The 17,464-nt window shown below is 42.3% G+C and overlaps 1 protein-coding gene and 16 non-coding genes across 17 annotated transcripts; all 17 read right to left on the bottom strand.

Annotated features, from left to right (window-relative positions):
* Positions 1-3: 3 nt before the first annotated feature.
* On the bottom strand, positions 4-75 carry Trnam-cau. The gene has a single exon. It is a non-coding gene; the product is annotated as a tRNA-Val (tRNA).
* Positions 76-239: 164 nt separating this feature from the next.
* Positions 240-310, bottom strand: Trnag-gcc. The gene has a single exon. It is a non-coding gene; the product is annotated as a tRNA-Gly (tRNA).
* A 198-nt stretch (positions 311-508) lies between these two features.
* Trnaa-agc lies at positions 509-581 on the bottom strand. The gene has a single exon. It is a non-coding gene; the product is annotated as a tRNA-Ala (tRNA).
* Positions 582-1,070: 489 nt separating this feature from the next.
* Trnas-gcu lies at positions 1,071-1,141 on the bottom strand. The gene has a single exon. It is a non-coding gene; the product is annotated as a tRNA-Gly (tRNA).
* A 198-nt stretch (positions 1,142-1,339) lies between these two features.
* Trnaa-agc lies at positions 1,340-1,412 on the bottom strand. The gene has a single exon. It is a non-coding gene; the product is annotated as a tRNA-Ala (tRNA).
* A 490-nt stretch (positions 1,413-1,902) lies between these two features.
* Trnag-gcc lies at positions 1,903-1,973 on the bottom strand. Its single transcript has one exon. It is a non-coding gene; the product is annotated as a tRNA-Gly (tRNA).
* A 198-nt stretch (positions 1,974-2,171) lies between these two features.
* Positions 2,172-2,244, bottom strand: Trnaa-agc. Its single transcript has one exon. It is a non-coding gene; the product is annotated as a tRNA-Ala (tRNA).
* Positions 2,245-2,736: 492 nt separating this feature from the next.
* On the bottom strand, positions 2,737-2,807 carry Trnag-gcc. Its single transcript has one exon. It is a non-coding gene; the product is annotated as a tRNA-Gly (tRNA).
* A 198-nt stretch (positions 2,808-3,005) lies between these two features.
* Positions 3,006-3,078, bottom strand: Trnaa-agc. Its single transcript has one exon. It is a non-coding gene; the product is annotated as a tRNA-Ala (tRNA).
* A 492-nt stretch (positions 3,079-3,570) lies between these two features.
* Positions 3,571-3,641, bottom strand: Trnas-gcu. The gene has a single exon. It is a non-coding gene; the product is annotated as a tRNA-Gly (tRNA).
* Positions 3,642-3,839: 198 nt separating this feature from the next.
* Positions 3,840-3,912, bottom strand: Trnaa-agc. Its single transcript has one exon. It is a non-coding gene; the product is annotated as a tRNA-Ala (tRNA).
* Positions 3,913-4,404: 492 nt separating this feature from the next.
* Trnas-gcu lies at positions 4,405-4,475 on the bottom strand. Its single transcript has one exon. It is a non-coding gene; the product is annotated as a tRNA-Gly (tRNA).
* A 198-nt stretch (positions 4,476-4,673) lies between these two features.
* Trnaa-agc lies at positions 4,674-4,746 on the bottom strand. The gene has a single exon. It is a non-coding gene; the product is annotated as a tRNA-Ala (tRNA).
* A 491-nt stretch (positions 4,747-5,237) lies between these two features.
* On the bottom strand, positions 5,238-5,308 carry Trnas-gcu. Its single transcript has one exon. It is a non-coding gene; the product is annotated as a tRNA-Ser (tRNA).
* Positions 5,309-5,506: 198 nt separating this feature from the next.
* Positions 5,507-5,579, bottom strand: Trnaa-agc. The gene has a single exon. It is a non-coding gene; the product is annotated as a tRNA-Ala (tRNA).
* A 492-nt stretch (positions 5,580-6,071) lies between these two features.
* Trnas-gcu lies at positions 6,072-6,142 on the bottom strand. Its single transcript has one exon. It is a non-coding gene; the product is annotated as a tRNA-Ser (tRNA).
* A 1,734-nt stretch (positions 6,143-7,876) lies between these two features.
* Positions 7,877-17,248, bottom strand: LOC5500266. Its single transcript, XM_048731251.1, has 8 exons — positions 16,598-17,248; positions 16,306-16,505; positions 16,165-16,229; positions 15,685-15,813; positions 14,846-15,401; positions 10,889-11,140; positions 9,858-10,020; positions 7,877-9,153 (listed from the first exon to the last, which is right to left on the bottom strand). The coding sequence occupies exons 1-8, from the start codon at positions 16,619-16,621 to the stop codon at positions 9,088-9,090; spliced, it is 1,455 nt and encodes a 484-aa protein (XP_048587208.1). The 5' UTR covers positions 16,622-17,248; the 3' UTR covers positions 7,877-9,087.
* Between the last annotated feature and the right edge of the window lie 216 nt (positions 17,249-17,464).

Raw genomic sequence — 17,464 nt, 5'->3', positions numbered from 1 at the left:
CTCTAGCAGAGCAAGGTTTCGATCCTCGGACCTCTGGGTTGTGGGCCCAGCACGCTTCCACTGCGCCACTCTGCTAACCATTGAAGCCTTTGGAAGGAAAATCGGTTTTGTTTCTTGTGTTAAAGCTATGCTTTTAATTTGCAGTTTACCGATTTAAGTACACAACACAGGAGTTTAATAGAAAATATAGGTACTGACATTTGCATTTGATGTTTTCCAGCCAAAAATAAAATAAACATTGCACTGGCCGGGAATCGAACCCGGGCTTCTCGCGTGGCAGGCGAGAATTCTACCACTGAACCACCAGTGCCTTCCGGTTTAGCAGCAGAATATTTCCAGATACAGTACAAAATAAATTCGTGTCGATTTGATTGATAAGACATGTCTTCTGAGGTGGTTGAAAATCAAATTCTAAAACGCTTTTTATTATTCCAATAGGCATTATTTGCACTCTAACTTAGTCGAAATTGCCTAAAAAATGGATTTCTCTTTACCAAGCGAAAAAATCTGGAGAATCCGGGTATCGATCCCGGTACCTCCCGCATGCTAAGCGGGCGCTCTACCATTTGAGCTAATCCCCCAGTAATCAGAACTAAACCACATGAAGCTGCATATGGCTGATTCTGAACTGCTTTTCAGGATATTTAAATACAAACGCAAAATCATAAAGACACATTGAAAACAATCAAACTAAGTTTTTAGCTTGCAAGAGAGTCTATAATTTTGCGCGAGTAGTTTTGAAATTTTGTACAAACACAATCTTTTTTGGCTCGAATACAATTGCTAATGTTTGTTTATCTTCTTGATATCAGCGCCAAAAAAATGACGCACCTCTAGCAGAGCAAGGTTTCGATCCTCGGACCTCTGGGTTATGGGCCCAGCACGCTTCCACTGCGCCACTCTGCTGACCATTGAAGCCTTTGGAAGGAAAATCGGTTTTGTTTCTTGTGTTAAAGCTATGCTTTTAATTTGCAGTTTACCGATTTAAGTACACAACACAGGAGTTTAATAGAAAATATAGGTACTGACATTTGCATTTGATGTTTTCCAGCCAAAAACAAAATAAACATTGCACTGGCCGGGAATCGAACCCGGGCTTCCCGCGTGGCAGGCGAGAATTCTACCACTGAACGACCAGTGCCTTCCTGTTTAGCAGCAAAATATTTCCAGATACAGTACAAAATAAATTCGCGTCGATTTGATTGATAAGACCTGTCTTCTGAGGTGGTTGAAAATTAAATTCTAAAACACTTTTTATTATTCCAATAGGCATTATTTGCACTCTAACTTAGTCGAAATTGCCTAAAAAATGGATTTCTCTTTACCAAGCAAAAAAATCTGGAGAATCCGGGTATCGATCCCGGTACCTCCCGCATGCTAAGCGGGCGCTCTACCATTTGAGCTAATCCCCCAGTAATCAGAACTAAACCACATGAAGCTGCATATGGCTGATTCTGAACTGCTTTCCAGGATATTTAAATACAAACGCAAAATCATAAAGACACATTGAAAACAATCAAACAAAGTTTTTAGCTTGCAAGAGAGTCTATAATTTTGCGCGAGTAGTTTTGAAATTTTGTACAAACACAATCTTTATTGGCTCGAATACAATTGCTAATGTTCTGTTTCTCTTCTTGATATCTTCGACAACAAAATGACGCACCTCTAGCAGAGCAAGGTTTCGATCCTCGGACCTCTGGGTTATGGGCCCAGCACGCTTCCACTGCGCCACTCTGCTAATGATTGAAGCCTTGGGGAGGAAATTCGGTTTTGTTTCTTGTGCTAAAGCTATGATTTTAATTTGCAGTTTACCGATTTAAGTACACAACACAGGAGTTTCATAGAAAATATAGGTACTGACATTTGCATTTGATGTTTTCCAGCCAAAAACAAAATAAACATTGCACTGGCCGGGAATCGAACCCGGGCTTCCCGCGTGGCAGGCGAGAATTCTACCACTGAACCACCAGTGCCTTCCTGTTTAGCAGCAGAATATTTCCAGATACAGTACAAAATAAATTCGTGTCGATTTGATTGATAAGACCTGTCTTCTGAGGTGGTTGAAAATCAAATTCTAAAACGTTTTTTATTATTCCAATAGGCATTATTTGCACTCTAACTTAGTCGAAATTGCCTAAAAAATGGATTTATCTTTACCAAGCGAAAAAATCTGGAAAATCCGGGTATCGATCCCGGTACCTCCCGCATGCTAAGCGGGCGCTCTACCATTTGAGCTAATTCCCCTGTAATCAGAACTAAACCACATGAAGCTGCATATGGCTGATTCTGAACTGCTTTCCAGGATATTTAAATACAAACGCAAAATCATAAAGACACGTTGAAAACAATCAAACACAGTTTTTAGCTTGCAAGAGAGTCTCTATAATTTTGCGCGAGTAGTTTTGAAATTTTGTACAAACACAATCTTTATTGGCTCGAATACAATTGCTAATGTTTTGCTTCTCTTCTTGATATCTTCGACAAAAAAATGACGCACCTCTAGCAGAGCAAGGTTTCGATCCTCGGACCTCTGGGTTATGGGCTCAGCACGCTTCCACTGCGCCACTCTGCTAACGATTGAAGCCTTGGGGAGGAAATTCGGTTTTGTTTCTTGTGTTAAAGCTATGCTTTTAATCTACAGTTCACCGATTTAAGTACACAACACAGGACTTTAATAGAAAATATAGGTACTGACATTTGCATTTGATGTGTTCCAGCCAAAAACAAAATAAACATTGCACTGGCCGGGAATCGAACCCGGGCTTCCCGCGTGGCAGGCGAGAATTCTACCTCTGAACCACCAGTGCCTTCCTGTTTAGCAGCAAAATATTTCCAGATACAGTACAAAATAGATTCGCGTCGATTTGATTGATAAGACCTGTCTTCTGAGGTGGTTGAAAATCAAATTCTAAAACACTTTTTATTATTCCAATAGGCATTATTTGCACTCTAACTTAGTCGAAATTGCCTAAAAAATGGATTTCTCTTTACCAAGCGAAAAAATCTGGAGAATCCGGGTATCGATCCCGGTACCTCCCGCATGCTAAGCGGGCGCTCTACCATTTGAGCTAATCCCCCAGTAATCAGAACTAAACCACATGAAGCTGCATATGGCTGATTCTGAACTGCTTTCCAGGATATTTAAATACAAACGCAAAATCATAAAGACACATTGAAAACAATCAAACAAAGTTTTTAGCTTGCAAGAGAGTCTCTATAATTTTGCGCGAGTAGTTTTGAAATTTTGTACAAACACAATCTTTATTGGCTCGAATACAATTGCTAATGTTTTGTTTCTCTTCTTGATATCTTCGACAACAAAATGACGCACCTCTAGCAGAGCAAGGTTTCGATCCTCGGACCTCTGGGTTATGGGCCCAGCACGCTTCCACTGCGCCACTCTGCTAATGATTGAAGCCTTGGGGAGGAAATTCGGTTTTGTTTCTTGTGCTAAAGCTATGATTTTAATTTGCAGTTTACCGATTTAAGTACACAACACAGGAGTTTCATAGAAAATATAGGTACTGACATTTGCATTCGATGTTTTCCAGCCAAAAACAAAATAAACATTGCACTGGCCGGGAATCGAACCCGGGCCTCCTGCGTGGCAGGCGAGAATTCTACCACTGAACCACCAGTGCCTTCCTGTTTAGCAGCAGAATATTTTCAGATACAGTACAAAATAAATTCGTGTCGATTTGATTGATAAGACCTGTCTTCTGAGGTGGTTGAAAATCAAATTCTAAAACGCTTTTTATTATTCCAATAGGCATTATTTGCACTCTAACTTAGTCGAAATTGCCTAAAAAATGGATTTCTCTTTACCAAGCGAAAAAATCTGGAGAATCCGGGTATCGATCCCGGTACCTCCCGCATGCTAAGCGGGCGCTCTACCATTTGAGCTAATCCCCCAGTAATCAGAACTAAACCACATGAAGCTGCATATGGCTGATTCTGAACTGCTTTCCAGGATATTTAAATACAAACGCAAAATCATAAAGACACATTGAAAACAATCAAACAAAGTTTTTAGCTTGCAAGAGAGTCTCTATAATTTTGCGCGAGTAGTTTTGAAATTTTGTACAAACACAATCTTTATTGGCTCGAATACAATTGCTAATGTTTTGTTTCTCTTCTTGATATCAGCGACAAAAAAATGACGCACCTCTAGCAGAGCAAGGTTTCGATCCTCGGACCTCTGGGTTATGGGCCCAGCACGCTTCCACTGCGCCACTCTGCTAACGATTGAAGCCTTGGGGAGGAAATTCGGTTTTGTTTCTTGTGTTAAAGCTATGATTTTAATTTGCAGTTTACCGATTTAAGTACACAACACAGGAGTTTTAAAGAAAATATAGGTACTGACATTTGCATTTGATGTTTTCCAGCCAAAAACAAAATAAACATTGCACTGGCTGGGAATCGAACCCGGGCCTCCCGCGTGGCAGGCGAGAATTCTACCACTGAACCACCAGTGCCTTCCTGTTTAGCAGCAGAATATTTCCAGATACAGTACAAAATAAATTCGTGTCGATTTGATTGATAAGACCTGTCTTCTGAGGTGGTTGAAAATCAAATTCTAAAACGCTTTTTATTATTCCAATAGGCATTATTTGCACTCTAACTTAGTCGAAATTGCCTAAAAAATGGATTTCTCTTTACGAAGCGAAAAAATCTGGAGAATCCGGGTATCGATCCCGGTACCTCCCGCATGCTAAGCGGGCGCTCTACCATTTGAGCTAATCCCCCAGTAATCAGAACTAAACCACATGAAGCTGCATATGGCTGTTCTGAACTGTTTTCCAGGATATTTAAATACAAACGCAAAATCATAAAGACACATTGAAAACAATCAAACAAAGTTTTTAACTTGCAAGAGAGTCTCTATAATTTTGCGCGAGTAGTTTTGAAATTTTGTACAAACACAATCTTTTTTGGCTCGAATACAATTGCTAATGTTTGTAAATCTTCTTGATATCAGCGCCAAAAAATGACGCACCTCTAGCAGAGCAAGGTTTCGATCCTCGGACCTCTGGGTTATGGGCCCAGCACGCTTCCACTGCGCCACTCTGCTAACCATTGAAGCCTTTGGAAGGAAAATCGGTTTTGTTTCTTGTGTTAAAGCTATGCTTTTAATTTGCAGTTTACCGATTTAAGTACACAACACAGGAGTTTCATAGAAAATATAGGTACTGACATTTGCATTTGATGTTTTCCAGCCAAAAACAAAATAAAAACATTGCACTGGCCGGGAATCAAACCCGGGCTTCCCGCGTAGCAGGCGAGAATTCTACCACTGAACCACCAGTGCCTTCCTGTTTAGCAGCAGAATATTTCCAGATACAGTACAAAATAAATTCGTGTCGATTTGATTGATAAGACCTGTCTTCTGAGGTGGTTGAAAATCAAATTCTAAAACACTTTTTATTATTCCAATAGGCATTATTTGCACTCTAACTTAGTCGAAATTGCCTAAAAAATGGATTTCTCTTTACCAAGCAAAAAAATCTGGAGAATCCGGGTATCGATCCCGGTACCTCCCGCATGCTAAGCGGGCGCTCTACCATTTGAGCTAATCCCCCAGTAATCAGAACTAAAGCACATGAAGCTGCATATGGCTGATTCTGAACTGCTTTCCAGGATATTTAAATACAAACGCAAAATCATAAAGACACATTGAAAACAATCAAACAAAGTTTTTAGCTTGCAAGAGAGTCTCTATAATTTTGCGCGAGTAGTTTTGAAATTTTGTACAAACACAATCTTTATTGGCTCGAATACAATTGCTAATGTTTTGTTTCTCTTCTTGATATCAGCGACAAAAAAATGACGCACCTCTAGCAGAGCAAGGTTTCGATCCTCGGACCTCTGGGTTATGGGCCCAGCACGCTTTCACTGCGCCACTCTGCTAACGATTGAAGCCTTGGTGAGGAAATTCGGTTTTGTTTCTTGTGTTAAAGCTATGATTTTAATTTGCAGTTTACCGATTTAAGTACACAACACAGGAGTTTAATAGAAAATATAGGTACTGACATTTGCATTTGATGTTTTCCAGCCAAAAATAATATAAACTTTGCACTGGCCGGGAATCGAACACGGGCCTCTCGCGTAGCAGGCGTGAATTCTACCGCTAAACCACCAGTGCCTTCCTGTTTAGCAGCAGAATATTTCAAGGTACAGTACAAAATAAATTCGTGTCGATTTGATTGATAAGACCTGTCTTCTGAGGTCGTTGAAAATCAAATTCTAAAACGCTTTTTATTATTCCAATAGGCATTATTTGCACGCTAACTCTGTCGAAATTGGCAAAAAAAATGGCTTTCTCTTCACCAAGCCAAAAAATCTGTAGAATCCGGGTAACGATCCCAGTACCTCCTGCATGCTAAAAGGGCGCTCTACCATTTGAGCTAATCCCCCAGTAACAGAACTAAACCACATGAAGCTGCATATGGCTGATTCTGAACTGTTTTCCAGGATATTTAAATACAAACGCAAAATCATAAAGACACATTGAAAACAATCAAACATGCAAGAGAGTCTATAATTTTGCGCGAGTAGTTTTGAAATTTTGTACAAACACAATCTTTATTGGCTCGAATACAATTGCTAATGTTTTGTTTCTCTTCTTGATATCAGCGACAAAAAAAATGACACACCTCTAGCAGAGCAAGGTTTCGATCCTCGGACCTCTGGGTTATGGGCCCAGCACGCTTCCACTGCGCCACTCTGCTAACCATAGAAGCCTTGGGAAGGAAATTCGGTTTTGTTTCTTGCGTTAAAGGTATGCTTTTAATTTACAGTTTACCGATTTAAGTACACAACACAAGAGTTTAATAGAAAATATAGTTACTGACATTTGCATTTGATGTTTTCCAGCCAAAAACAAAATAAACATTGCACTGGCAGGGAATAGAACCCGGACCGCCCGCGTGGCAGGCGAGAATTCTACCACTGAACCACCAGTGACTTCCTGTTTAGCAGCAGAATATTTCCAGATACAGTACAAAATAAATTCGTGTCGATTTGATTGATAAGACCTGTCTTCTGAGGTCGTTGAAAATAAAATTCTAAAACGCTTTTTATTATTCCAATAGGCATTATTTGCACTCTAACTTAGTTGAAACTGGCTAAAAAAATGGCTTTCTCTTCACCAAGCCAAAAAATCTGGAGAATCCGGGTATCGATCCCAGAACCTCCCGCATGCTGAGCGAGCGCTCTACCATTTGAGCTAATCCCCCAATAATCAGAACTAAACCACATGAAGCTGCATATGGCTGATTCTGAACTGTTTTCCAGGATATTTAAATACAAACGCAAAATCATAAAGACACATTGAAAACAATCAAACATGCAAGAGAGTCTATAATTTTGCGCGAGTAGTTTTGAAATTTTGTACAAACACAATCTTTATTGGCTCAAATACAATTGCTACTGTTTTGTTTCTCTTTTTGATTATGGCCCCAGCATGCTTCCACTGCGCCACTCTGCTGACTATAGAAGCCTTGGGAAGGAAATTCAGTTTTGTTTCTTGTGTTAAAGCTATGCTTTCAATTTACAGTTTACCGATTTAAGTACACGACACAGGAGTTTAATAGAAAATATAGGTACTGACATTTGCATTTGATGTGTTCCAGCCACGCTTCCTGCGTGGCAGGCGAGAATTCTAGCACTGTACCACCAGTGTATTCTTGTTTATCAGCAGAATATTTCCAAGATAAATTCATGTCGATTTGATTGAGAAGACCTGTCTTCTGAGGTGGTTGAAAATCAAACTCTAATACCCTTTTGGTACGGCATTGGTACCTCCCGGGTGGTAAGCGGGCGCTCTACTGTTTGAGCTAATCCCCCAGTAATCAGAACTAAACCAAATGAATCTGCATATGTCTGATCCTGTTTTGCAGGATATCTTAATGTAAACGCAAATTGGTAAAGACACATTGTAAACAATATAAAGCTTATAGCTTGCGATTCAGTCTCCATGGGTCGTGACGTGTGTGAGCGTTTTGTACAATGTACTTTAACCTTTAACCTTTAAATACAATAATTGCCACTAGCGAGCTAATCCGGCAATGAGGGGCAGCGTACCAACTACCCATGCACATACTACGGTTGATAATAAATAAATAATAAATAAAACAAAAGAAACAATAAATGAATGAATAAATAAATAAATAAACGTAACAATTCGATAGGATGATGAGATAACAATACACATGTACATGGGTAGTATGGCAACTAAATCATTGCCGGGCCAGCTCGCCAGTAATGCTTATATAATACAAAAAATCCATCTACCCCACGCCAGAAGAGGTCTGATGGACGTATTAATTAAAATAATAATAATTTCGACGAAATAATCTTAGAATTATTTATATTGGCGAATTTGCTGTGAATTCGACGGCAATGAATTATACTAAAATGTCCTTTTTTTCACATGATACATCTAGATATGACTGGTGTGTTGGTAAAAAAAGCTTACATTGTTCATAGGCTTCTTGACATTGGTTAATTTGACCTTTAAAGGGCTTCGTTCCTTGCTTTATCTACGTCACAATAGTTTGTTGAGGTAAATATTCTAGACATGTCTTCCAAAGATCTCGTGAATTTATTGTAGTTTTGAACCCCGTCTTTTAAGAGAGCCCTTGTGTCAGCCACACCTTTGATATTGTCGTCATTTCATATTGGAAGGCACATAATGTGCTAAAACCTCGGAGCAACCCTCTAAAAGCAGAGTTTAATACTTTATTAACCAAATTCAATCATAAATATCTCATTGGCTTCCCCAAATCAGCCGATGGAAATGGATGCTTTTTCACACTTTGTACTTTGCTAGGATGACAAAATGGCGACTGACAGAGGTTGTTTAAGTATAAAATATTAACTGCTGAGATGGGACGGGCGGGTAGACTCTCCATAAAAGTAGACGGGGTTGAGTCTTCGACGGCGCACACACAAGATTTGAGCACGCAAAACCACGTTTCTCTTTTATCACGCGGATAATTTCAACGTGTGCGCCGTCGTAGATTCTCTGTCATCCGCTAATGTATGTCTCGCTTTGTCTATAGGCCTTGGTTGATGGGCTTGATTTTCTCACATACAGGGCTCGTCCAGCATTTGCTGCATGTTGAAATACTTCTCCCATTCTTGGCGATAAGACTATAAAGGAACAACAAGCTACAAGTTAGCATAATCAGAGCTTCTCGGCCACAAGGTCCCTACCACCAAATATTTTTTCGAGCCAAAAGAAAGAGAACGCTGTATTATGTGCATGATAAGTTAGGTAATCACTTTATAACTGCTGACCAAGCGCCTTTTTGTCTCGACCTCCTGATTGCAAGATAGGGAAGCACGGTTGTTCAAGCAAGACGCCATTGCCTCCCGACAAAACAAGGTGACTTTTTCATCAGGATCAGATTGTATTTTGGCGTTCTCCATTCGGATTCCATCGCTAGATATAAATATCGCGCCTTGAAAGAAGACTTCAAACGAGTAACAGAGGTCTTTGAATTGAGCACGTTTCAGAAACATATTTTTAAATATGTGTTTAGCAAACATATTCTTGTTGACTTCAACCAAGAAACTATTGTTTGTGGATAAAGGTTGTATACAGAGAATCTAGTCGACTGTAAAAGTAGCCATTACGAAGCGATGATAGAGATAATGAACAAACTATCTGGCCTTTACCTCAATCATCGTGTCACAATGACTTTTATAGCAAAGCCAGAACACATCGGTCGACAACATATTGGATTTATTCAAACAAACAAAAAATAAGCTTATTATATAATAAACATATTAGGGATCTAGAAATTGCACTCATCTGTAAACACGATCTAAATGATTGCTCGTGATAACCTTACCTTGTGCAGGTTACTCAGAAGACTTGGATCCTCTTGTTGCAGCGAGTTGCGGATATATGTCAGGTAATAAACAGTCAGGTGGAATACTGTGGCTTTATCCATGTTGGCATTCATGCAGGGTACAGAGTCTCGAAAGAAATCTGCTGCCTTTGTGATGCGTACCCTATAGCAGATTAGAATAGTAACCTTTATTTCATATCACTCAGAATAGTCCTATCTTCTAGCTTGAGAATAAAGCCTCCATCAAACGGAGATGAGTTGATGAGAGTTCCAGCTCCCGTGTCCGTTTGACCGTGCACTCACACGCACTCACACGCACTCTCATTCACTTAGAACATGTTCAAATTTGATGAGTTGATGAGAGTTGTCACCGTTTGATCGCGTGAATGAGAGCTAATGAGGGTATTTCGAACAGCATTTTCAAAAAAAGTAAAGCTTAATAAAATGAAGGACAAAACCAGAAGGGAAATTTTGCCAACGTTTCGGACTATATTGAGTCCTTCTTCAGGGCAGTTACATAACGTCTTCAAAAAGTGAAATTCAACATGTAATTATCAATTCAATGATGAAACCTGAACTCAACTATTTTGAAGAAAAGGTAACTATTGTCACCAATTCTCAAAGACCTTTTGATCGCAACCCTGAGAGAGCTCCTCAGAGTGGACCTCTCAATAACTGTTATCTTCGTTTGATCAGGCTTTAGCTCCTACTATCAACAAGAGCCCCAAGCTACTTAAAAATAAAATATCATATACTATTTTATTAATTATACTATTATAAGCATTACGTCTGTCGGGCAAACGTTTTTGATTGGCTGATCAGTCCATTTGGTGGTCAAACGAGGCCCAAGTAAATGGGTAAACTTGCGTTCAAAATTGTAATATGTTCAAACTCGACGCAACTCAAACGAGAAGCCAAACGAGACGCAGGTTGTCAAAAATAGCAAAACTTTCACTGTCTTACGTATCGTTTTCGTTTAAGCCTAGGTTCGCAGAGACCAGAGAGATGCGAAAGATGGTATCTAAACATACCTTCGGTGCCTTTCTTTTGCATTGTGCCGATCAGATGGCTTCACTGCAGGGTCAAAGGCCATACGCTCCATCTCTTTGTCAAGTGAGACAAAATAGGGAAGGCCCTGAGAAACGGGTAGCGGATACTTCTCACCCTCATGCTCTACATCACCTTTAGCGGTTTCATTAGGTGATTGAAGGCTAGATTTTTCAGTGTTGTCCTTCAGGGGTGTGTTCCCTCTCAGTCTCTTGGCGGGTGGCTCATCGGATTCGCTATCCAAATGAATAACATAAGTTATATGGATACATCATTACTTACGGTACTACTGCTAGTCCACCCTTTACTATCTTACCCCATCTCTCCCCTGCTAGTCCACCCTTCACCACCTTACCCCATCTCTCCCCTGCTAGTCCACCCTTTACTACACTACCCCATCTCTCCTCTGCTAGTCCACCCTTTACCACACTACCCATCTCTACCCCTGCTGCCCACCCTTTACCACCTTACCCCATCTCTACCCCTGCTAGCCCATCCTTTACTACATCACCCTAGCTGTCCCCTGCAAGTCCACCCTATACCACCTTACCCCATCTCTCCCTGCTAGTCCACCCTTTACCACCTTACCCCATCTCTCCCTGCTAGTCCACCCTTTACCACCTTACACCGTCTCTCCTCCTGCTAGTCCACCCTTTACCACCTTACCCCATCTCTCCCATGCTAGTCCACCCTTTACCACACTACCCCATCTCTCCCCTGCTAGTCCACCCTTTACCACCTTACCCCATATCTACCCCTGCTAGTCCACCCTTTACCACCCTACCTCATCTACCCCCTGCTAGTCAACCCTTGACCAGATTACCCTATCTCTTTATCTGCTGGTCCACCATTTACCACTTTACCACATCTCTTCCCTGCTAGTCCACCCTTCACCACCTTACCTCATTTCTTCCCCTGCTAGTCCACCCTTCACCACCTTACCTCATTTCTCCCCCTACTAGTCTACCTTTACCACATTACCTCATCTCTACCCCAGCTAGTCCACCCTTTACCACATTACCCCATCTCTCCCCTGCTAGTCCACCCTTTACCACCTTACCCCATCTCTCCCTGCTAGTCCACCCTTTACCACCTTACACCATCTCTCCTCCTGCTAGTCCACCCTTTACCACCTTACCCCATCTCTCCCATGCTAGTCCACCCTTTACCACACTACCCCATCTCTCCCCTGCTAGTCCACCCTTTACCACACTACCCCATCTCTCCCCTGCTAGTCAACCCTTCACCACCTTACCCCATCTCTCCCATGCTAGTCCACCCTTTACCACACTACCCCATCTCTCCCCTGCTAGTCCACCCTTAAACACTACCCTATCTCTACCCCTGCTAGTCCACCCTTTACCACCTTACCCTATCTCTACCCCTGCTAGCCCACCCTTTACCACCTTACCCCACCTATACCCCTGCTAGTCCATCCTTTACCACCTTACCTCTTCTCTCCCCTGCTAGTCCACCTTTCACCACATTACCCCATCTCTACCCCTGCTAGCCTACCCTTTACCATTTTACCCCATCTCTCCCCCTACTAGGCCACCCTTTACCATCTCAACCCATCTCTCCCTTTGCTATTCCACATTTTACCAACTAACCCCAGCTGTCCCTTGCTAGTCCATCGTTTACCACCTTACCCCATCTTTACCCCGCTAGTTCACCCTTCACCACCTTACCTCATCTCTCCCCTGCTAGTCCACCCTTCGCCAAATTACTCCATCTTTTCCCTGCTAGTCCACCCTTTACCACCTTACCCCATATCTACCCCTGCTAGCCCACCCTTTACCACTTTACCCGATCTCCACCCTGCTAGTCCACCCTTTGCCACACTATCCCATCTCTTCACTGTTAGTCCACCCTTTACCACCTTACTCCATCTCTAGCCTGCTAGCCCACCCTTTACCACTTTATACGATCTCCACCCTGCTAGTCCACCCTTTACCACACTACCCCATCTCTTCCCTGCTAGTCCACCCTTTACCACCTTACCCCATCTCTACCCCTGCTAGTCCACCCTTTACCAACTTACCCCAGCTGTCCCTTGCTAGTCCATCCTTTACCACCTTACCCCATCTCTACCCTGCTAGCCCACCCTTTACCACTTTACCCGATCTCCACCCTGCTAGTCCACCCTTTACCACACTACCCCATCTCTTCCCTGCTAGCCCACCCTTTAACACTTTACCCCATCTCTACCCCTGCTAGTCCACACTTTACCAACTTACCCCAGCTGTCCCTTGCTAGTCCATCCTTTACCACCTTACCCCATCTCTTCCCTGCTAGTCCACCCTTCACCACCTTACCTCATCTCTCCCCTGCTAGTCCACCCTTCACCAAATTACTCCATCTTTTCCCTGCTAGTACAAACTTTACCACCTTACCCCATCTCTACCCCTGCTAGCCCACCCGTTACCACTTTACTCAATCTCCACCCTGCTAGTCAACCCTTTACCACACTACCCCATCTCTCCCCTGCTAGTCCACCCTTTACCACTTTACCCCATCTCTACCCCTGCTAATCCACCCTTTACCAGCTTACCCCAGCTGTCCCTTGCTAGTCCATCCTTTACCACCTTACCCCATCTCTTCCCTGCTAGTCCTCCCTTCACCACCTTACCTCATCTCTCCCCTGCTAGTCCACCCTTCACCAAATTACTCCATCTTTTCCCTGCTAGTCCAAACTTTACCACCTTACCCCATCTCTACCCCTGCTAGCCCACCCTTTACCACTTTACTCAATCTCCACCCTGCTAGTCAACCCTTTACCACACTACCCCATCTCTCCCCTGCTAGTCCACCCTTTACCAGTTTTCCCCATCTCTACCCCTGCTAGCCCACCCTTTACCACTTTACCCCATCTCTCCCCCTGCTAGTCCATCCTTTACCACCTTACCCCATCTCTACCCCTGCTAGCCTACCCTTTACCACTTTACCCCATCTCTCCCCCTGCTAGTCCACCCTTTACCAGCTTACCCCAGCTGTCCCTTGCTAGTCCATCCTTTACCAACTTACCCCATTTTACCCTGCTAGTCCACCATTCACCACCTTACCTCTCCTCCCCCCCTGCTAGTCCACCCTTCACCACATTACTCCATATCTACCCCTGCTAGTCCACCCTTTACCACCTTACCTTATCCCCCCCTGCTAGTCAACCCTTGACCAGATTACCCTATCTCTTTATCTGCTGGTCCACCATTTACCACTTTACCACATCTCTTCCCTGCTAGTCCACCCTTCACCACCTTACCTCATTTCTTCCCCTGCTAGTCCACCTTTCACCACCTTACCTCATTTCTCCCCCTGCTAGTCTACCTTTACCACATTACCTCATCTCTACCCCAGCTAGTCCACCCTTTACCACATTACCTCATCTCTACCCCTGCTAGTCAACCTTTACCACATTAACCCATCTCTCCCCTGCTAGTCGACCTTTACCACATTAACCCATCTCTCCCCTGCTAGTCCACCCTTTACCACCTTACCTCATCTCTCCCCCTGCTAGTCAACCTTTACCATATTAACCCATACCCCCATAACCTAGCCCATCCCTTCACCTGATCTCTATAACTTAACCCATTCCTTAACCTTACCTCATCTCTCTACCTCCTAGCCCTTCCCTACCCTTACTCAATTTCGATTTTTTCAAAATCCCATCCAGTGTTGTTCTTAACCACCAGCTGTCATTTCACTAGCTAAAAAACAGAAGCTGGCCAAATGAACACTTTTTACTTGATTTGGTGCTATATTTACCAAGCTGCAAACTTATCCCAATCACTGTGCCTATCTTATCCATCCCCACCTTGCACTTCACCCACCCCTTTCATTCATTCTTCATGGCAAGTCCCTCTCCTCCTTTAGAGTTTTTCCAACTCCTTCCTGTCCATCCTCCTACTTGACTCCCCCCCTCCCCCATTCAACCTCCCTCTTACCTTTTTTCCTTAGTTTCCTTGTTCTCTTGTTCTTTCAGGTCTTTTTCTGCTATTTTTTCAGTCTCTACAGGACCCAGGGCTTCTAGAAACTTCTTAATGGCCGGGAGAGGCTTCGTGCTAGCAGGGTCTTTATTCTTCATGGGGCTGTTTGAGTCATCAATAGTGCTTCCGGTTGTGGTTCCTGTTTTTGCTTGGCCTTGAGAGGGATCAGGTTTAATGCGTGAACTTTGACCAAGAAGGCTGAGAAAAGCCTCATCATGTTGGTTTCTAAAGCTCACCACTCTAGGCATCATGTACTGTGGGGTAAAGGTGGGCTGCATATGGCTCTGCGGCAGGTTCGGGTAGGAGACAGGCATTGGTGGATAAAGTGTATATGGCTGTAGTGGCATGATTGGAAACTGTCCTGTAGGACCTTGCATGTACCCTGGCAGAAACCCTGGCTGGCGGGGAAGACTGATGACACCTGGGATTTCTGGTAGGACTGGCATCTGATAATGGTTGTTTCCATGAGGCTGAGTTTCAGGGCTTGTTGTATTTAGAGTGCACATGTTATTATCTGGAATAAATATTATCTCCAATTAAGACAGAACAGGCAAGACCTGCAGATATCACTAGTGATCTGCAAGCTCCATGACTGAAAAAATATGGGAGGAGTATTTTTGATGCCAAAATAGTATAAGATATGAAGTCAATTATGCTAAGAATCCAATGTCTGTTTTAAAGTGTGATTTTCTATTTATCAGAAGAATCCAATAATGCACCAAAGGCTAGAATACACCTTGGAAAGTGAGTTCAGTATTATACCACCAGCACCTGTGTTTAGTGTGTTTGTCTTTTACCTGCATGTCTATCCACCCAAAGCTGTTGCTTCACAGCAGCTAGTAGATCACTCTGGAATTTGCAGGAGTCAGAGGTCATTTGAACCACCTGTTGCACCAACTTGTTGTCCAACATCTCTTGATGAGAGGCTTTAAAATATTTAAGAATAATATATACCACTTTTGGACCAACTGCATGGTATATATAAGAACTTATGTATGTCAGAAATTTTTAATTGATTTATGGCCCAAGAGTGGAGATTGCAGAATATGGATCAATGGGAAATTTGAAGGGGGGGGGGGAGGCGGTGTTTTTTTTAATAAATCCAAGATTGAAATTTTTACCGCCCCTCCCTCCGAAAAATGTAATAATAAAATTTAGACCCCCCAGAAATCATGACATCTTAAAAATTTAACACTTTGTTTTCCTTTATAATTACAAACCCGCTGAGATATTACAAATTTCAATTCAATTGCTCATATCTAATTACACTTAATTACCTGTAACTTTGTCTTCTGAAGAAATGACAACAACTGAAGTTTGGTTATTCAGACCATCTGGAGCCCTATACACATCATTTTTAATGCATTTTAATTCAATTTGAGGACAACAGACACAGTAACAAAATACAATCTGCTTACTTGAGTTTCTTTATAAGATCAACATCTTCGTCTGGCATGATTATAATTGCGAACTTTGCATTTCTCGAGTGGATGAGTGCTTCCCCATGACTCTTGACCTCGATTGGAGTACAACATTGTTCAAGAAGGTAGTTGAATGTTGATTGGTAGAGACTTCTATCTTTCGGCGACAGAATCGCCAAGCAAAGCTCTGCAGTAAACTGAAAATAAATCCGTAATTCTAGTGTACATTTGTCAATTTCCTCCTGGTTTTCAAGTTCTCTCCTTCCATTTCTATCTCTTTCGGCCTTACCTTTGGTGCAAAAAGATTATCCATAGTCGTAATTTGTTGAGAAACTGTAAAAGCAGCGGAAAAAAGCAATCTCGGAAAGCCGTTGCTTTCTTGTATTCGTCATTGAGTTTTCACAAAATAGACATTCGCCAGCGTTCGCCATGGCGACTACGCCCGCAAAGGCGCTCGGGTAGATTTGTTTACCCCAAGAAAAACTGAATAAATACAAACAGCCCAAATAGTGGTGTGCGTGAACCACAAGAATGAATACAATACACCAAAAACTGGAATTCGACTCTGCCAAATTTTCGTCTTTAATAAGACTTCTTCTGCCTGCGAGGGAGGGTTCGAAAAAGATTGGCGATCTGGGGGATGGGAGACGTCCAGGGGCCGGTTGCACAAAGCTTGGATAAGTCTTATCCACCGGTTAAATCCTTATCCAGCGCATAAAACGTATCCGAGTGGCGTGATTCGGTTGCACAAAGCCCGAATTAAAGTTATCCAGCGGTTGTTAAAGTTATCCGGATGATAGAGGTCGGATAAAATCTTATCCACCGAATAAATGTGAAGAAAAAACAAAAAAGGCGTCTTGCTTCCTAATTTATTGTTAGAATTTAGATTAATTTCAGATACCGTGCAAGTGGAAATACATGCAAACGACGAATTTTACAGTTGGTAAATTTACTATGAACTACGGACTTACATGCAGCTCTGGAATCAAACCATATTGTCCGTTCTGTCTAGAAATGTGACCCCTAAAGATAGGAAGAAGCTAAACACTATCCCCTTTGATCATTCCGTGATTTACGTGTACTTTGCCTCGAAAAACCGTTTGGTATCTGGCACTTTTTGAAGATCTTGCTATCGCCGCCATTTTGTTTGAAGAAA

This window comes from Nematostella vectensis, chromosome 8 (assembly GCF_932526225.1).
Source record: "Nematostella vectensis chromosome 8, jaNemVect1.1, whole genome shotgun sequence".
Taxonomy (NCBI): Eukaryota; Metazoa; Cnidaria; class Anthozoa; order Actiniaria; family Edwardsiidae; genus Nematostella; species Nematostella vectensis.
Note: the sequence above shows the minus strand (reverse complement) of the source record. Positions and strands in the feature narration are given on the sequence as shown.